General features: G+C 38.9%; 2 protein-coding genes across 3 annotated transcripts in view; both read left to right on the top strand.

The window, feature by feature from the left end:
• The window catches only part of DENND2C (DENN domain containing 2C), a 101,603-nt gene extending 86,933 nt beyond the window's left edge, over window positions 1-14,670 (top strand). The window contains exons 15-19 of one of the 2 annotated variants that reach the window (XM_007119607.4): window positions 2,419-2,460; window positions 3,406-3,511; window positions 9,833-10,072; window positions 10,316-10,402; window positions 11,885-14,670. In XM_007119607.4, coding sequence (XP_007119669.1) covers window positions 2,419-2,460; window positions 3,406-3,511; window positions 9,833-10,072; window positions 10,316-10,402; window positions 11,885-11,916 — 507 coding nt within the window. In that variant the 3' untranslated portion in view covers window positions 11,917-14,670. The remainder of the gene's footprint in view (window positions 1-2,418; window positions 2,461-3,405; window positions 3,512-9,832; window positions 10,073-10,315; window positions 10,403-11,884) is intronic. The other variant, XM_055084376.1, reaches the window with a different exon arrangement.
• Window positions 14,671-14,831: 161 nt separating this feature from the next.
• Window positions 14,832-20,103, top strand: part of BCAS2 (BCAS2 pre-mRNA processing factor) — a 16,903-nt gene continuing 11,631 nt past the window's right edge. Inside the window, exons 1-4 of the mRNA XM_007119610.4 lie at window positions 14,832-15,037; window positions 15,147-15,239; window positions 17,952-18,022; window positions 19,754-19,915. Of these exons, the coding sequence (XP_007119672.1) occupies window positions 14,945-15,037; window positions 15,147-15,239; window positions 17,952-18,022; window positions 19,754-19,915 (419 nt within the window). The 5' untranslated portion in view covers window positions 14,832-14,944. The remainder of the gene's footprint in view (window positions 15,038-15,146; window positions 15,240-17,951; window positions 18,023-19,753; window positions 19,916-20,103) is intronic.

A 20,103-nucleotide genomic window follows, 5' to 3' on the forward strand; every position in this document is an offset into this window, starting at 1 on the left:
TGCTTGATTTTTTTTTTTTTATATAATAGGAGGTAGGGGGAATTCCCTGTCAGTCCAGTGGTTAGGACTCCCTCCGTTCACTGCTGAGGACGTGGGTTCAATCCCTGGTCAGGAAACTAAGATCCTGCAAGCCACACAGTGTGGCCAAAAAAAAAAGGAGGTAGGGGTGGTTTCATATTTTTCATATGGATAGCCAACTCTCCCAGTACCACTTATTGAAATAGCTCTTCTTCCCTATTACACTGATGGGTTAACCTTTTTTTCTCCCCCAGTTTTATTGAGATATGATTGACATATAACATTGTATTAGTTTGAGATGTACAGCATAATGATATTATATGATATATGCATATATTTCAAAATGATTACACAGTAAGTTTAGTTAATATCCATCACCTCACATAGTTAGAAAAATTTTTTTCTTGTTATGAGAACTTTTAAGACAGACTCTTAGCAACTTTCAGATATACACTGTAGTATTATTAACTGTAGTCACCATGCTGTACATTACATATCCAGAACTTATTTATTTTATAACTGGAAATTTTTGCTTTTTGACCCCTTTCACCATTTTATCCATCCCCCACCCCCACCTCTGGCAACCACCAATCTGTTCTCTGTATCTGTGAATTCAGTTGTTTTAGATTCCACATGTAAGTGGTATCTGTCTTTCTCTGCCTGACTTATTTCACTTAGCATCCATGTTGTCACCAGTGGCAGGATTTCCTTCTTTTTGTGGCTGAATAATATTCTATTGTGTTTGTGTGTGTGTGTGTGTGTGTGTGTGTGTGTATGTATACACACATACGACATCTTTAGCTAGTCATCTGTTGATGGACATTTAGGTTGTTTCCATTGTCATGTCTGTTGTAAGTAATGCTGCACTGAACATGGGGGTGCAGCTATTTCTTCAAAATAGGGATCTTATTTCCTTTGGTTACATGCCCAGAAGTGGGATTGCTGAATCATGTGCTGGTTCTATTTTTAACTTTTTGATGAACCTTCTTACTGTTTCCATAGTGGCTGGACCAATTTACATTCCCAAAAAGAGTGCACAATAGTTCCTTTTTCTCCACATTCTTGCCAGTATTTGTTATCTTTTGTCTTTTGTTGCTAGCCATTCTAACAGGTGGTGATATCTCATTGTGGTTTTGATTTGCATTTCCCTGATGTGGAATACCTTTTCATGTGCTTGTTAGTCATTTGTATGTCTTCTTTGGAATAATGTCTATTCAGTTCCTCTGCCTATTTTTTATTTATTTATTTATTTTATTTTATTTATGTATTTATTTTTTGTGGTACGCGGGCCTCTCACTGTTGTGGCCTCTCCCGTTGCGGAGCACAGGCTCCGGACGCACAGGCTCAGTGGCCACGTCTCACGGGCCCAGCCACTCCACGGCATGTGGGATCTTCCCGGACCGGAGCACGAACCCGTGTCCACTGCATCGGCAGGCGGATTCTCAACCACTGTGCCACCAGGGAAGCCCCAAACCTATTTTTTTTAACTTGTTATAATGGAAAATTTTAAACATATGTAAATGTAAACAAGAGAGTAAAATAAATCCAATCACCCTTCTTAAATACTTACAAAGTTTTGACCAATCATACTTCTGCCTCTCTCCCATAATATTTTGAAGTATATCCTGACATAATTTCATAATTCTAAATATTGCAATATGAATTTCTATAAGGTCATTTTTAACATAATCACAATACCATTATCACACCTAAAAAATTTAATAACAGTTCCTCAATATCAGAAAAATTCAGTATTCAGCTCTCTAATTATTTCGTAAATTTTTAATAGTTTGAATTAAGTTCCAAATAAAGTCCATGCAGTACATTTGGTTGGTGTGGTTTTTTTAGTCTCTTTTAATCTCTAGGTGTGCTGCCATCATTTTTTTTTTTTTTTTTTTTGTGGTACGTGGGCCTCTCACTGTTATGGCCTCTCCCGTTGCGGAGCACAGGCTCCGGACGCACAGGCTCAGCGGCCATGGCTCACGGGCCCAGCCGCTCCGCGGCATGTGGGATCCTCCCAGACCGGGGCACAAACCCACGTCCCCTGCATCGGCAGGTGGACTCTCAACCAGTGTGCCACCAGGGAAGCCCTCATTTTTTTTTTTAACTTGAAATTCTTTTTACTTGTGTTGATGAGTTAACTTTTAAATGGGCTAAAACTTTAAGTTAGTGTATAATAATATTGAATCACTTTATATACCTGAAACTAATATAATATTTAAGTCAATTATACTTCAATTTTTAAAAAAAGAAAAAACAGAACAAACAAACCTTTAAGTTTATTTAAAACTATTCCCATTTGCATGAAAGAATCAAAACACTCTTCCTGATCTAGCAGTGTCTAATGTATTCCTCTGTGAATGTCTCTGGTTTAACTTGTCTGGCTCCTTTATTCCATAGGTGCTGATAGTTGATCTCTGTGCAGACAAGTTCTTACAGGAGGTGAGTGACAAAGGAGGTGATTACATAATGTTTGGGTATAATTGGCCAGAAAATATTTGAAAGTACTTAGAGAAGGTGACTCAGGCAAGACTTATAGTTCCTACACATACTTGACTTGACACTGCGGCCAATCATACAAGATTGACCTGAAAAATTTGATTTGGGTTCATAGCTGACTGTCCCAATTTAGGGAAGGAGGAAACAGATTAAATGTCATTCTCAAAAGAGGTAACCCTCCCTTCAAGTCTTATGGGTTGATGTATAGGTCTCTAATTTAATTAAATTTAACAAGCATTCAGCACCAATTATTTCTAGATATTCTGTTAGCCAGTCAGAAACTAAAGATGAGTAAGATACTCAGTTTGATCCCTCTGGATCAAACTGATAGTTTAAAGGGGAGGGGAGAGGGAGCAGACATAGCCATAAAGTTTTAGAAATGGTGTAATAGAAACTTATACAAGATACAGTAGGGGCAGAAAGGAAGTGGTCACTATTCTGGATAGTGAAGTGGAGAGGAGAGTTAGTAAAGCTTTAGAGCAGCCCTCTGTATGTAACCTGTATGTAGGTTTGTGAGCACTGAGCGCAGGGTGAAAAGAATGTTTCCCAAGACTGTCTTTTTTCAGAATCAGTCAGCTCATCACATGTGAAGCACCATTTATTTGGGGATGATCTCTGTAATATAGCATAAGACTTGGAGATGAGAAACATTTTGTGGGAAAGTGCCAGAAAATTTTATAAGGCATATGATTTATTTTTCTTAAATGTAATGAAGATGTATACGCCATAAGTTTTGTGGATTCTGCTCAATGTAGGGAAGGAAGCTTGAGACTGACTCTTCAGCCAAAATATATACAAAGCCACCTGTGGAACTTGAGGGACTTAAATAGGGCATGTTTGAGACTTTCTCTCTCAAAGCTCATGAAAATCTCCATTTCTTCTCTTAAGGTATCTGATGAGGATGAAATTCTACCACCTAAACTCCAAGCTGCCCTGATACAGATTTTGGAAGAACGAAATGAAATTTTGGCTCAGGAGCAGAATTTTTTACAAGGTATGAGACAAGTGGTCTGAGGATTTAAGGTCAAGGCAGTAAATATCCAATGCCCAGCACCCTGCCAAAGCATATGCAATAGTAGTATGAGATGGCCTGTGCCTTCATAAGCTTATAGTCAGCTTTCTTGCTCACCCACAGATGTGCCAAGTCCCCTTCTATTTCAGGACTTTTGCACTTGCTCAGTTCCATGTATGGAAGGCTATTCCCCTAGATATCCACATGGCTCCTGCTCTTTGTTCTTGCAGGCCCATGCTCAAATGTCACTTTCTTAGTGAGGCCTTTTCTGACTGTCCTGTTTAAAATTGTTCCTGTTCCCTTAGCACGTCCTGTCCTCCTCCCTGACCTTATTTTTCTCCATGGCTTTCATTACTATCTGATGTGCTAAAATGTAAGTTCCATGAGAGCAGTGACCGTCTATTTGTTTTGTATTTCCAGTACTTTAAACAGCATTCAGTAAATAGGTATTCAGGGGCTTCCCTGGTAGCACAGTGGTTGAGAGTCCGCCTGCCAATGCAGGGGACACGGGTTCGTGCCCCGGTCCGGGAAGATCCCACGTGCCGCGGAGCGGCTGGTTCTGTGAGCCATGGCCGCTGGGCCTGCGCGTCCGGAGCCTGGGCTCCGCAACGGGAGAGCCCACAGCAGTGAGAGGCCCGCGTACCGCAAAAAAAAAAAAAAAAAAAAAAATTAAAATAAATAGGTATTCAATAAGTATTTGTTGAATAAAAGGATGAATAATATTTTCTGGGTGGCTTACTCTGTGCCAGGCATTGTTTTAAGCACTTAGCATACATCTTATTTCATCCTTGTAATATCTTTATGAAGCAGGTGTTATGATTTAATCCCCATTCTACAGATGAGAACACTAAGGCTGTTTACCAATGGGGGACATTAGAGAAGGGGCAGGTTTAGTGGAGTAACTAAAAGTTCAGTTTTTAATATTAAGTTTGATATACCTATTGGACATCCAATACCTGGCAGACTTTCAGCTGGAGATATCAAGTAGGCATTTATATACATGAATTTGAGATTCAGAGGAAAGATTTGGGCTAGAGACATACATTTAAAAGTCGCTATTTTAAAGCTGTGGGATCAGATGAGATAGCCCAATAGAGTAAGTATAGAGAGAAAATTAAAAAGACTTAAGGTGAGCCCTGGTTGGGAATGATGTGCTTAGATTTCCAACTTTTGGTAGTTGGGAAGAGGAGAAGGATCCAGCAAAGGAGACTAAAAGGAGCAGCTAGTGAAGTAGGTGAAAAACCAGGAGTATGTGATATTGTAGAAACTGAGTGAAGAAAGTATTCCATGAAGGAAAGAGGAAACAGTTAGGTTTTTTTGTTTTTATTTTTGTTTTAATTTTTATTGGAGTATAGTTGCTTTACAATATTGTGTTAGTTTGTACAGTACAGCAAAGTGACTCAGCTGTATGTATACATATAGCTCCTCTTTTTTGGATTTCCTTCTCATTTATGTCACCACAGAACACTGAGTAGTTTCCTGTGCTATACAGTAGGTTCTCATCAGTTATCTGTTTTATACATGGTATCAATAGTGTATATATGTCAACCCCAATCTCCCTAACCCTAAAAGAAATAAAAAACAAGCTATAAACTAGATGAAGGTATTTTCAACAAATATAACTAACAAAGGAATAGTATCTAGAATTTAGTTTTTAAAATTCCTACAATTTAAAAGTAAAAAGATGAAAAACCCAAGAGGAAAATGGGGGAAAGATATGAACAGTCATTTCATAGAGGAGGAAACATGAAAGGCCAATAAATATATGAAAAGATACACAACCCCATCAAAATCAGGGAAATGTAAATTAAAACCACAGTGAGATATCATTTTATACCCACCATATTGGCAAAAATTTAAGTCTGACAGTATCCCATGTTGATGAGAATGTGTAAATTACTTCAACCCCTTTGGAAAAACAATTTGGCATCATCTAGTAACATTAAAGGTGTACATATCCTGCAACCCAACAATTCCATTTTAGATATATACACAGAGAAACTCTTGCACATGACAACTAGGAAACAAGTACAATAATTTTTATAGTGGTATTGTATGTGAGAGCAAAAACTGAAGCAACCTAAATGTCCACTGACGGGAGAATATAGCATTAAAAAAAAAGAAGCTTAAAAACACACATTTCGAAGATCCGGCGTGCCGCAACTAAGACCCAGCACAGCCAAATAAATATTTTTTAAACACCACGTTGAATTAAACAGTAAGTTGCAGAAGAATATAATGTTTTATATAATGTTCAAAGACATACAAAACCTAACAATATGTTGTTGGTGTTGGATGTGTATGGTAAGACTGTAATGTAAAGCAAATGATATACACAAAATTACAAATAATGGTCACCCTCTACTGCAAAGTAGGGGAAGAACACCACTGAGAGGGCATCACACAGGGAACTTCAGAGATACACGTGATGTTCGCTGCTGGGCCTGCGCGTCCGGAGCCTGGGCTCCGCAGCGGGAGAGCCCACAGCAGTGAGAGGCCTGCGTACCGCAAAAAAAAAAAAAAAAAAAAAAATTAAAATAAATAGGTATTCAATAAGTATTTGTTGAATAAAAGGAAGAATAATATTTTCTGGGTGGCTTACTCTGTGCCAGGCATTGTTTTAAGCACTTAGCATACATCTTATTTCATCCTTGTAATATCTTTATGAAGCAGGTGTTATGATTTAATCCCCATTCTACAGATGAGAACACTAAGGCTGTTTACCAATGGGGGACATTAGAGAAGGGGCAGGTTTAGTGGAGTAACTAAAAGTTCAGTTTTTAATATTAAGTTTGATATACCTATTGGACATCCAATACCTGGCAGACTTTCAGCTGGAGATATCAAGTAGGCATTTATATACATGAATTTGAGATTCAGAGGAAAGATTTGGGCTAGAGACATACATTTAAAAGTCGCTATTTTAAAGCTGTGGGATCAGATGAGATAGCCCAATAGAGTAAGTATAGAGAGAAAATTAAAAAGACTTAAGGTGAGCCCTGGTTGGGAATGATGTGCTTAGATTTCCAACTTTTGGTAGTTGGGAAGAGGAGAAGGATCCAGCAAAGGAGACTAAAAGGAGCAGCTAGTGAAGTAGGTGAAAAACCAGGAGTATGTGATATTGTAGAAACTGAGTGAAGAAAGTATTCCATGAAGGAAAGAGGAAACAGTTAGGTTTTTTTGTTTTTATTTTTGTTTTAATTTTTATTGGAGTATAGTTGCTTTACAATATTGTGTTAGTTTGTACAGTACAGCAAAGTGACTCAGCTGTATGTATACATATAGCTCCTCTTTTTTGGATTTCCTTCTCATTTATGTCACCACAGAACACTGAGTAGTTTCCTGTGCTATACAGTAGGTTCTCATCAGTTATCTGTTTTATACATGGTATCAATAGTGTATATATGTCAACCCCAATCTCCCTAACCCTAAAAGAAATAAAAAACAAGCTATAAACTAGATGAAGGTATTTTCAACAAATATAACTAACAAAGGAATAGTATCTAGAATTTAGTTTTTAAAATTCCTACAATTTAAAAGTAAAAAGATGAAAAACCCAAGAGGAAAATGGGGGAAAGATATGAACAGTCATTTCATAGAGGAGGAAACATGAAAGGCCAATAAATATATGAAAAGATACACAACCCCATCAAAATCAGGGAAATGTAAATTAAAACCACAGTGAGATATCATTTTATACCCACCATATTGGCAAAAATTTAAGTCTGACAGTATCCCATGTTGATGAGAATGTGTAAATTACTTCAACCCCTTTGGAAAAACAATTTGGCATCATCTAGTAACATTAAAGGTGTACATATCCTGCAACCCAACAATTCCATTTTAGATATATACACAGAGAAACTCTTGCACATGACAACTAGGAAACAAGTACAATAATTTTTATAGTGGTATTGTATGTGAGAGCAAAAACTGAAGCAACCTAAATGTCCACTGACGGGAGAATATAGCATTAAAAAAAAAGAAGCTTAAAAACACACATTTCGAAGATCCGGCGTGCCGCAACTAAGACCCAGCACAGCCAAATAAATATTTTTTAAACACCACGTTGAATTAAACAGTAAGTTGCAGAAGAATATAATGTTTTATATAATGTTCAAAGACATACAAAACCTAACAATATGTTGTTGGTGTTGGATGTGTATGGTAAGACTGTAATGTAAAGCAAATGATATACACAAAATTACAAATAATGGTCACCCTCTACTGCAAAGTAGGGGAAGAACACCACTGAGAGGGCATCACACAGGGAACTTCAGAGATACACGTGATGTTCTAGTCTACGCTTTGTGGTGGGCACTTGTGTGCTCATCTCACTGGTGATCTTATGAAATAGTCATACATGTTACAAGAATCTATAAAGTTATTCATTAAAACAGAAACAAAGAACGGAAGATAAGTTATAGAAAAACATAATTTTTTAAAGAAAGGGAATTAGGTGTAAGAAAGTAGGTACAACAGGTATAAACAACTCTTCCAAGAAATTTTTGCTGCGAACTGGAGGAGAGATGGGACAGTAACTGGAGGCGATGGGAGAGTGGGGCAAAAGTGTTAATGATAAAGCAGTGATGGATTCTCAGCTGCAGAAAGAAAGAGGTGAGAAGGCAGTCTGTTGAACAAAATACAACAAAAATCTAGATTAGAATAAAAATGTAGGGACTTCCCTGGTGGTCCAGTGGTTAAGATTCTGCTTTCCATTTCAGGGGACATGGGTTCGATCCCTGATTGGGGAACTAAAATCCCACGTGCTATGGGGCAACTAAGCCCACGTGCCAGAACTAGAGAAAAGCCCACGCGCTGCAGCTAAGACCTGATGCAGCCAAATAATAAAAATGAAATTTAAAAAAAAAAAGTAAAAATGTAATGTTGGAAGAGAGCTCAGAAATTGCCTAATCAGCCACCTCATTATACAGATATGGAAGGAGAGGCCATGAGAGGTAAAGCAAGTTGCCCACTATTATACAGCTGCTTCATGGTAGAAGTCTGATTAAAACTGGGTCCCAGATTCCCAGTCAGCCCATGGGAGAGAGCAAGAGACATTGTGAGGAAAAGAATACTATTTTGATATGGGAGGAAAAGGAGGAGTCTAAGTTGAACCTGAGGTTTGAGCCTGGAACCTGGAAGGCAACACATTGTGCTATATTATAGTGGTTAAGAATCACTTGACTTGGGAGTCCTGCAGCTTCTCCATGGTACTGGATGAGGAGACCCTGGAGAATGTCTTTGATTTGAGCCTCAGTTTCCTCAGCTGTAAAAGGGAAATAATAGACTTACCTCACTGGATTATTTTAAAATTTGTAAAAGCACTCAATACATTATTATTTATTATGGAATAATCATGATGCAATATGAAATGAGAAAGTTGAGAGAGAAACTGATTTGGTGGAGAAATATAATGAATTTGGTTTTTGGCATGTATTGTTTATTTGATTTGTAGTCTACCAATTTCCCAAAAGGACCTGAGATGGTGACTTTTTTTTTTTTTGGCTGTGCCATGCAGCTTGCAACATCTTATTTCCCTGACCAGGGATCAAACCCATACCCTCAGCAGTGAGAGAGCACAGAGTCCTAAACACTGGACCTCCAGGGAATTCCCTAGATGGTGACTTTTAGACAAATGGAATGTAAGTGCTAATGGGACAGCCGAATGATGATCACCTATAGGTAGCCTGAAAATGTAGAAAGTGAATTTTGGTGAAATATCAGTACTGGAGATCTGAGGTTGAGAATTACTGACAAAGAAAGCCAGCTCTCTCTATATATACCAGTTAGCTCTTTAAGGAAAGGAATGTTGAAGAGAAGGGGTTCAAAGACCATGCCTAGGAAGAAGAAGAAGAGGCAAGAGCAAAACAAATGTTTGGTCATAAAGGCAGGAGAGGAATCAGGAAATCAGGAGAGCATAAAGTTGTGGGAGTCAAGAGGAATGAGGAGGAGGTCAGCACAAATGCAGCATAGAGTTTAAAGGAGGATAAAAATAAAAAAGGAGATTAAATTTGGCTGGTTTTCACTGGTGGCCTTTGAAAGAGCCATTACAGTGAAATCACAGATGTGCAGACTGCAGTATGCGTGGGAAGAACATGAAGGTAAGGATATAAGCCATTTGCTTTTTTTCAGGTCATGAAGAGTACAAGAAAGCTAAGAATGAGGATTCCTACATTTATTCTCTGTCCTTTAATCTATGATCCCCTAGGCGTCACTTTTATAACTGGAGCCAGTGTCCCTATAAACACAAAACTTAGGGGATTTTTTTCCCCCTTCTTTCTTTTTTCGTTCATTTTGCAGAAGATGTGACACTCAACTCTCTGGTGTCTGAAGCATTTGTCAGGTTTTTTGTTGAACTGGTGGGACATTATTCTTTGAGCATGACTGTCACTGAGCGTGGGGAGCGTGTATTCCAAAGGGAGCCATTCCGTAAATCCCACACCTCCCGAAGTGTACGCCACTTCCTGGATCTCTTCATGGAAACTCAGATGTTTGCAGGATTCATCCAGGACCGAGAGCTTCGGAAAAGTGGGGTGAAAGGTCAGTTTCATCATAAAGTTCTCCTTCTGTATTTAGTGAGTACTTGAAAGATTTGAAAATAATATAAACAAAAAATAGCATAAAGCTACAAGGGCTCACTATGAGTTGTTTATTATGGGAAACATTTATTTTGTGATACTGTTTGAGCTACGGAAGTACATTGGTAGTGAGTACAGAGTTTTATTCAATTGATTTTCAGTCTTGAACGTATGGCAGTTTCATCAACATGAGTTTTTCTTGTAGGTTTGTTTGAGGTCCGGGCCCTCCAGTATTTGGAAACAATTCCTGAGTCTGAGCCCAGTGGAGTGAATAGAATTTTGCGGAGTCTTGGTAAGTTGCTGTGTTTTCCTGTTAGATAAATATAGTTTAAAAAAAAAACATAAAACTTTTGTGGTAAGCATGCCTCATCACAAAAGCTTTATAATCACATCAACAATATAACCTCAAGGAGGGTGACCAGAAACCATGAACCTATTTCCAAAGTTTTTTGGAGAAAGACAAAACTCTTTCTCAGAGGTTAGGATTCTCCATCAGAGTCGTCCATGGGGCTGTTTTCCTCAGATGAAGCTCCCTCATGATATAAGAATTTTGCATATCATGATTATTAATCTTTTCTAGGCCACATCCCTGGAAGAATCTTATTAAAATCTGCACCTTTTCCCAGAAAAATATACTTGGAGCATGCAAACAAATTATGCATATAATTTTAGGGTGTTAATGGACCCCCTTGAAGCCCATCCATACACTCCAGGTTAAAAATACCTGGTTCAGGGCTTCCCTGGTGGCGCAGTGGTTGAGGGTCCGCCTGCCGATGCCGGGGACATGGGTTCGTGCCCCGGTCTGGGAGGGGATCCCACATGCCACAGAGCGGCTGGGCCCATGAGCCATGGCCACTGGGCCTGCGCGTCCGGAGCCTGTGCTCCACAAAGGGAGAGGCCGCAGCAGTGAGAGGCCCGCGTACCGCAAAAAAAAAAAAAAAAAAAAAAAACCTGGCTCAGAGGGCATCTGAGGCAAAACAGGATTTCCTGCAAGTCTCTAATTTTACTCTTCATAAGGAAACACAGTTGTTTATGATTTTTCAATTATAGTTAACTTTTAATTATCCAGTATGATGTAGGAGAACAGTGGTGTGGTAGCCCCAAACAATGAAGAACCTGTATTCTATGGTATTTATATTGATCTTTGAAATATATGCCCCCCCAATTAAAATTAGCCCCTAACTAGCTGAGAGACCATGGACAAATTATGCCTAGGGCTGTATTTCATCTTTATACCGTGGTGTTAGATTAGATCAGTGGTTATCAGCTCTGATTACAATATTATAATCTCTGGGGAACTTAAATGAAAATCCAGGGAATTTCCTGGCTGTCCAGTGGTTAGGACTTCATGCTTCCAATGCAGGGGCACGGGTTCGATCCCTGGTCAGGGAACTAAGGTCCTGCAAGCTGTGTGGTGCGGCAAGAAAAAGAAAAAAACAAAAAGAAAATCCACCCCACACCCCACACCAGGCTCCATGAAATCTCTGGGGAGCAGGACAGCTGATTTTAACCTACAGTCAGGTTTGAAAACCATGGGATTAGATGATGTCTCAGTTCTCTTCTACCTCTACAATTAGAAATGTGGGGATTTTGTGTGTGAGTGTGTTTGGTTTGGTTTGGGTTTTTTTTGGTGGTTAAACACATCAACTGATAGCTTGAGATGGCAGCCTACTTCTGGGCTGTTCTGAATGACTAGGTTTAATCCCTTGCCTCAAATAATGTATAATAAATAAAAATGAACTAATGAGAGTTCACTCTACTTTTTTTCCTTTAGGAAGTAAAATGAAATTTCTGCAGAAGAAATGAAATCTTTGATTGACAGCCTCCATCCTAAATAGAACAGAAAGTGACAAAGAAACTATTTTTCCAAGAGTCAAGATGCCCTGAAGTATTCTACAAAATCTTGAAAGTTGAAAGGTTACAGAGCAGGCCAGGTTCTCGGAGGAGGATTCTCCTGTTGCTGCTGTAGTAATCACTGGAGAATTGTTGGGAGTAGTCTGGAACCAATGCTCCCTTTACTCTGCCTCCAGATTTTTTTTAAGTGGCCTTTCTTTTTGATTCTTGAGCTCATTCTTTGTGTTTTGAACTTAGTCTATGAAGGAACTTGTCTTTTACAAGAAAGAGGTGGTGTTGCATTTTAAAAATAGCTCAAAGATGAGCACAATGAGAAAAGTGCTGCATTTAAGGTACTACGGAGGCATGATAAAAGTAGAGGACTAGCCCTTCACACATAATTCTCATCACTGAAATACCATGGTTGCTTTAAACCTATGGGCTGTTTGAGCTGAACTAAGGACTATACTCCTCTTTTTTTTTTTTTTTTTTTTTGGTCTAATGCTCTGTCTAGGGGAATCTCACTTACGTGGAAGCCCTATGTATTATCACTGTTATTGAGTATCTTATAAAAATAGACATTTTATAGCTCCTCCTCCACATCGTGTGGCACTTGGGTAGCTTGTCCCACGCATGTCAACATTAAACTTTGGGGAATTATAGCTAATGGAGGACTTCGCTGGCAGTCCAGTGGTTAAGACTCCACGCTTCCACTGCAGGGGGCACGGGTTTGATCCCCTGCTCCGAGAACTAAGATCCCCCATGCAGATTCCACATGCTGCGTGGCATGGCCAAAAACAAGAAAAGAAAAAAATAAATACCTAACAGGAAAATGTCCTTTAAGGGCATGAGAACTACCTTCTTTTTTAGTGTCCACCATGTGCCATGTATGGTACATGTATGTATGTCATCTTGTTTAGTCTTTAAATCAACTTTATGAGATATTTGCATCTGCATTTTACTAATGAGGAAAATGGAATTCAGAGAGTTTAAATAACTTTAAACTGAAGCCAGGACTATTAGTTTATGAACACATAGAAAGTTGGTTATTCCTACAGATGGAAATTTGAACTCTGTGGGACTATAGCTATTGAAAAAGCTTTTTTTTTGTTTTTGTTTTTTAAGCTGAAGTGTACGAGTCAACTTGCAGCTCTGAGAATAAGGGACTTCAAACTATAGGTGTCTAGATGAGACTTTTTTTGGTTCCTCTAGAAATGTTGGACTTTTTGCTCTAGTTAAATTGGACTCAGAATATGGACATTTCCTGGGCACACACCACATAATCACTCCAACCCTTAATATCTAAAGTAGTAGTAGTGGTATGAAAGAGGAATTTGTCAGCATTGGTGTTAACGCTAATTGATAAATGTTACAGCAAGTGTCAGTTTGTTTTCTTCAACTCCTACTGATGGCTTTAACTGGCAAAAAAGATATTTATTCAAACTTAAAGCATTATAAGTTGTGTCATGATACAACTTATTAACTTGTGCAGTATTGTCATTACAACCCATTCAGGTGTGCGTGAATGGATCTGAAGCAGACACCATTTAAGATGGGTGCTGTATAATACAATTCCTATAGATGTGGGTCCAGAAAATAGAACTAAGCCTATGTTTAAAAAAAAAAAAAAGTTTATTAAGCAGCTTACCTCAGTGGGGCTTTTACCAGACATTTCCCCATTTGGTCTCCTCTGACACTCCCACCCTGAGGGAACAATTAGTAACTGGGAATTGAGTGTTTATAAAATGGGGGTATAAGGTGTTACTGTGGTGGATCCCAGACATCCCTCTGTGAGGAGACCTTTTCTTCAGGGATGGGAGTCTTATCCCTGCGATCTGAAGCTGCTTCCTTTTCTTCAGTCTGTTTTATCTTTTATTTGTAAAGTATTACAAATTCTGGACACATTTGTAAAATAATCGCTGAAAATTTGGATAAAATGTTTACAGATCTTTTAATGAATAAACAAACACAAAAAATTCCATGGATCTCCTGGATAATTTGAAATAAAATTGCTTAAGCTGTAAAGATATTTTACTTCACTTAAATCTATAGCTAACACATTTATCTAATGGTAGGTAAAAGATAATCGATCCAAGACTAACCAAGCTTAATTACCATGGCCAACATTTCCAGGCTCTTGGCAAAGTCGGGGTCTAGATTTGCACACCGGGCACGGTATATACTCCGACTACCTTATTTGGTCTTTCCCTGCTTAGTCAAAAGTAACTGGAAGCCAGGGACCAGAGACTGGGCACCAGCAGTAGCAGGAGTGGTCGAAGGCAATGAGAAACTATTCTATTACCGGAAGTTCTAAAGGCAAAATGATTGGATTTTATACACGCACTGAAGGCGAAATCAGTCTTTTTAAACGATGGGATTAGCGGGCAGTTATCTCGCCCTGGGGGCGAGATCAAGTTCGTTTTGTTAGGCAGAGTCTAAAGCTTCGCAATTTTAACTACAGACTAGCGCCCACTTCCAGAATCTGTGAAAGAACTGCACTTAGTGCAAAGACCCTCGGGGCGCCGAGAACGAAGAATGGTGGGGGTACAGCAAGGAAGTGCAAAGGGAGAGAAGTTTAACGGAAGAAGGTGGAAGGTTAGGAGAGTAAAGCCGAGGTGGGAAACCAGTATCTTTCTCCCCGCCAAATCCTGCAGCCAGTTCCCTCCAAAAGTTTTAAAGGATTCCCCACCCAGATATCAGCGTCCTGGAGCAAACCAAAAGTCCCAACTCCTCTCTACTTTGCTGGCAGTCGGAGGCAAAACGGTAGAGCACGCGGGGACAGGAAGTTGAAATGTACCGCTGACTCGGGGAAACCACGACGTGACGTCAAGTCCGACCAAAACAAAATGGCCGGGCAATTTCTAGCGAGCGCGCCCTCAGAATTAACTTAGCAGGCGCCGAAGCTGATGCGCAGGCGACGTCATTACGTTAGCGTCGGGCGCAGGAGTATTTAAGTGAACCTGAGCCCGCGCAGACCCGGAAAACTCCGGCGGACCTAGTAATGGCGGGTACGGGTTTGGTGGCCGGAGAGGTTGTGGTGGATGCGCTGCCGTATTTTGACCAAGGTTATGAAGCGCCTGGTGTGCGGGAAGCGGTAAGTTCGGGGTGTCTGTGTAACTGACTCAGCGCTCGCTGGCCCTTAGTGCTGGAAGAATCGCTTAACAATATGCTGCCTCTACCCTGGCCCCTGTTCTCGTTCTTAGGCTGCGGCATTGGTGGAGGAGGAAACGCGCAGATACCGACCTACCAAGAACTATCTGAGCTACCTGACAGCCCCGGATTATTCCGCTTTTGAAGTAAGTGTGATGTTTTGAGCCTTGCGTATGAACCAGGATCCTGTGAATCCTTATTTTGGATCGAGAGCCTTCGCCACGTAGAAGTGAATTTTAAATTCCAGCTTTAACTGTTACTTGCTTAGCTACTACTTACCCTGTTGTATAGATATTGTCAGTCAGTTGAAAATAGCTACACAGATGAACCTTCCCCGGGGTTCTTATTCTGAGATCCACGGAAGGACTTTCTGGGGCTCCGCGAACTGACCTAACAATGCAAAAATTAGTGTTACGTTTTTCCGAGATAGGTTTATTCCGTAAATTCTCAAAGGGATCCTCTTCTCTCTAATTAAGGACTACTGTAAAACAAGTGATCTAGGGTTTTTTTAATATATTTACAGAAGCCTCATTACCTAAGCCTCTGAGAACCACTGGAGGGCGGCCTTTGTATCAAAAGTCTTAAATATTTACTGGGTGGACGTGAATGACTGTGGAGATAAATCATATCTAAGTGAACCATATCACACCATTTAGATATTTAGCCTAGAAGTGCACCCAAAATACTATTTAGGGTCTAATTAGCTGAATGAAATGTAAAATATCATTTCTAAGTTAATGGATTCTGTTAGGCATTTTAGTACATACATGTTCCGTTTTTTCCCCCATTACAGTTAACCATTTATTTATGAAAGAATTCTGTTATTAAAACGCAGGATTTCCTATTGAAGTAACATGAAAAAAAATATTGATTGGGGCTTCCCTGGTGGCGCAGTGGTTGAGAGTCCGCTTGCTGATGCCGGGAATATCCCACATGCCGCGGAGCGGTTGGGCCTGTGAGCCATGGCCGCTGAGCCTGTGCGTCCGGAGCCTGTGCTCCGAAACGGGAGAGGCCACAACAGTGAGAGGCCTGCGTACAGCAAAAAATATATATATATTGGTTAAGTTTTAAGTAGGAGAGAGATGTTCCTATGGCATGCTGTTTTCCCATGCGTTTTGTAAATGATGTTGCCCAAATATAGATGTTATCACATTAAGAACTAAGGACAGTAATGGGTACTTACTAGCTTGATTTCTGAAAGTTTTAGATAACTACGTTCAGTCACAAACTTTTAAATACTTGAGCCAGTTTTCTTTTTACCTCTTTTAGATACAACCTATGTTTCCTGCTTTTATCATTAGTATACTGATTAGTTAATGCTTTTTCATAGTAGAAGCTAATAGTGTACTGGGTTCACTGTCTCAGTCCTAAAAACAGCTCTGTGAACTATATAACTGTATGTTTATTATCCCAATTTTTTAGATGGGAAAACTGCAGCTTAGGCTAACTAATTTGCCCAAGACCTTAAGCACTCCTCAAACTGCCTTTGAACTGCTCTTTCATTAATTCATTTAACAACTGTTTCTGAAAATCGATTCTATTCGAGTTATTGGGGAACAGGAGTTTAAATTCTAGAGTGTGGAGACAGATAAATCAGAAGATACCCGATTATTGATAAAGCTATACAGAGAATTAAAGTAATGATGTGATATAGAGTGACTGGGTGACTGCTTTAGATAGGATGGCTGAGGAAAGCCTGTCTAAGCTGAGAATGAGAATGCTCTGTGAACAGGGATCTTTTTTGTCTTCTTCAGCACTGTATTTTCATCACTTAAAACAGTGTTTGGCACACAATAGGGACCCAGATATTTATCACTGAATGTATGAAGAGCGCCTAAGGCAGTTTAATGAATGCTTAATGTGTGCAGTTCATGCCTGGAGTTCTTTTTATGACTTAGCCCTGTGAGCATTGGCTCATTCTTTGAAGAGAGTTGAGTTAAAATTCCAGATCTGTTATTTACTAGCCATGTGATGTTATGTGGCTGAAGATTGCTTGTACTATATTTTTGTAGTTTCTGTCTTACCTAATTGTTAGTTTTTACTCTGTCACTGTGCATAGCCTTCTAGCTATAGAATGCCTTAGTTTCTACAGGAAACTAAGTACCACATTTTCTTAGAGTTGTGTGAAACTCAGCAATAGTCCAAAAAAAGGCTTTCTCCAATGAAGACATGCTTAATGCACAATTTTTAAGCAAGGAATGTGACCTCTGGAAGGTCTTTTTTGCCTTCTCTTTAGTCTAAATGGAATAGCATGTTGACCAAAACACTGGACTTAAAGAGGTAGAGCTATACCACATTTTTTTAAAAAATTGTTAGAGCAAACAGCAGAACCAGGTCCTTTTGTCCCTTCCCCTGTTACTCCTTTGCAAAGAGTAAAGTGAAAAGAGCAGCCAGGATCAAAAAGAAAGTATAGGTTTAGGTTCATAGCGCTAAAGCAAATTATTTTATGTCCCAAGTCCTCTTCTCTCTTCCCATGCCCCCAGTGAATACTTAGATCCATAGTTCTCAACACTGGCTTGACTTTACAATCAACTGGTGAGTTAAAAACAAAAGTTATAATCACGTCCTGTAGTGGGGGAGAGGAGTGATAATGTGAATTGTATTGGAATTGTTTTCGAAACTCCCATTTGATTCTAAATGTGTGCTGGACTGAGAACCACTGATTTAGGATTAATCCTTTTCTCTGAGGGCCCCTTTACATATGAAGTGTGTGTGTGCCTGTGCACTTCTCCAGATTCTAGAGAGCACTGACTGCAGAGAAGACCTGGGGGGAAGGGGAATGATTCGTTAATAATGGATAGTAATACAGTTTGTTGATATGATTTTGGAAATAATTCTTTCTTCAATTTACACATCAGACCGACATAATGAGAAATGAATTTGAAAGATTGGCTGCTCGACAACCCATTGAATTGCTCAGTATGAAACGGTAAGTCCTATTTTCTGGGTTCAACTGGCCTCAAATCATTGTTTAATTTTAATTTATTAGTAAAATTGCTGTAGCCATGTTACAATAAATGTGGAAAAGAAAAAATTCTTGTCTGTTTTTATGCATTTATGTTTTTTCATGTAACAGTTATAATAGTGGTTCATATAATCTTGTGTTAATGTTCAAAAATATTCTTTGCACCATTATTTAAAAATGCAAACTATTTTAAAATCCAATAACAGGGGAATGGTAAATTGTAACTAAGTTCATGTTTAAGAATTCCCGAGGAAAGGTTCCTGATTAGACATGTAGTGCTTCACTCTTACACAGGCAACATTAGTTAACTCAGAGTACCTGCATTGTTTGACTTTGGTTCTACTGTCTCCCTTCCCGTACCACTTTACAACAAAACTGTTTCAGGAAAAAAACCAAAACACCCTTTTGTTAACTTTCACTAAATTGGAGAATTGGGTTGCTTAACATCTGAGGTCCCCTTCAGCTCTAAGAAAACTATGAAATTATGAGAACCAGTAACTAATCTGGCAGAGCAGAGAGGGCCACATGAACAATAGGGTTATCCTCTCACCATATGTGCAGATTAAAAGAGGGATTTGAGTCTATAGAACCAAAGGACCAGATTTTTACTTTTCTTGTGCTCCATTTCCTAACTGGCTTGAATGATAAAGGCAGGAAAACTCCTAGGACTCCTCAGTTCTCCTGTTTCCAGGTGCTTCTGCTCTAAAGATTTTCATGATAGTAACTCCTTCATAACAGTATATTTTGAACCTATAAGTAGGTCATGATCTTTTAAGCAGTAGATTGTGAAGTAAGTTTAGTAAGACAACACAGCACTTTTTTAAGGAAGTAGGATAGAAAATACCAGAATGCATTGCATGTAAAGGTAAGTTTTGTTTTGTGAAACTTCTCTTCAGCTGTGTGTATTTGTGTACTGGATCACAGTGTAAAATATTTCTTACTGTGGGTTATGATTAGAAGTTCCCAGAATGCTGCATTCATGATGCATGTGTAAAGCTTGTTTTTTGTTTTTGTTTTTGTTTTTTTAAACAAAATGGTTTATCACTTCTTAATCCCAGTTGCATATCCCTCAAATTTTCATAGGAATGATTTGGAGGTTTTACAATACCTAGTAAAAATAACAAAATGGAAATTAGAAGTTAGTTTGTAGTAACTCAGTGATGAGCTGAGATTTATGAAGAGTGTATGTTGCTGGCTATGTTGGCAGTGTTGAAGCACTGGGTATTATGAAGACAGAAAAGACTGAGTTCAAAATATAAAAATTATTATATCCCTTTGCCATTTTTTCTCTAGAGGGGTGTAGGTACGTGGGTGGGAGGGTGGATGGATGTAGGTGCATATTTTTTTCTATCCTTTTTTCCCTTAATGTATTACAAACATCTTAATGTTTTAACTATTCTTTAATAACATTTAATAGCTAATATAACAGTACATTATATGAATGCAGAGTGTAGCTTATTGAATTGTTCATTGAAGTGAACAGTTTTTTGTTACTGTGTATAATGATGCTAAATCTTATTTGTAAATTGATTGTTTCTTAGGATAAATAGATTTCTTATTATGGCAAGGTCTGCATCTTATCTTCAGTCTTCTGTAGTTTTTACAGTGTGCATAGACCCATGAGGCATTCTGTTGGAAGGAGAAAGAAAGGTTTGGAGGAATATGTGGTTTTATTTCATTGTTGTTTAATTTCAGATATGAACTTCCAGCCCCTTCCTCGGGTCAGAAAAATGACATTACTGCGTGGCAAGAATGCGTAAACAATTCTATGGCCCAGTTAGAGCATCAGGCAGTTCGAATTGAGAATCTGGAACTAATGTCACAGCATGGATGCAATGCCTGGAAAGTGTATAATGAGTAAGAAGCCTTTTTTGTTTCTTTTTTTTTTTTCTTTAAACCCATGCCACCTTTAGTCTTTTTTTTTTTAACATCTTTATTGGAGTATAATTGCTTTACAATGGTGTGTTAGTTTCTGCTTTATAACAAAGTGAATCAGTTATACATATACATATGTTCCCATTTGTCTTGCCTCTTGCGTCTCCCTC

Source organism: Physeter macrocephalus, chromosome 4 (assembly GCF_002837175.3).
Source record: "Physeter macrocephalus isolate SW-GA chromosome 4, ASM283717v5, whole genome shotgun sequence".
NCBI lineage: Eukaryota > Metazoa > Chordata > Mammalia > Artiodactyla > Physeteridae > Physeter > Physeter macrocephalus.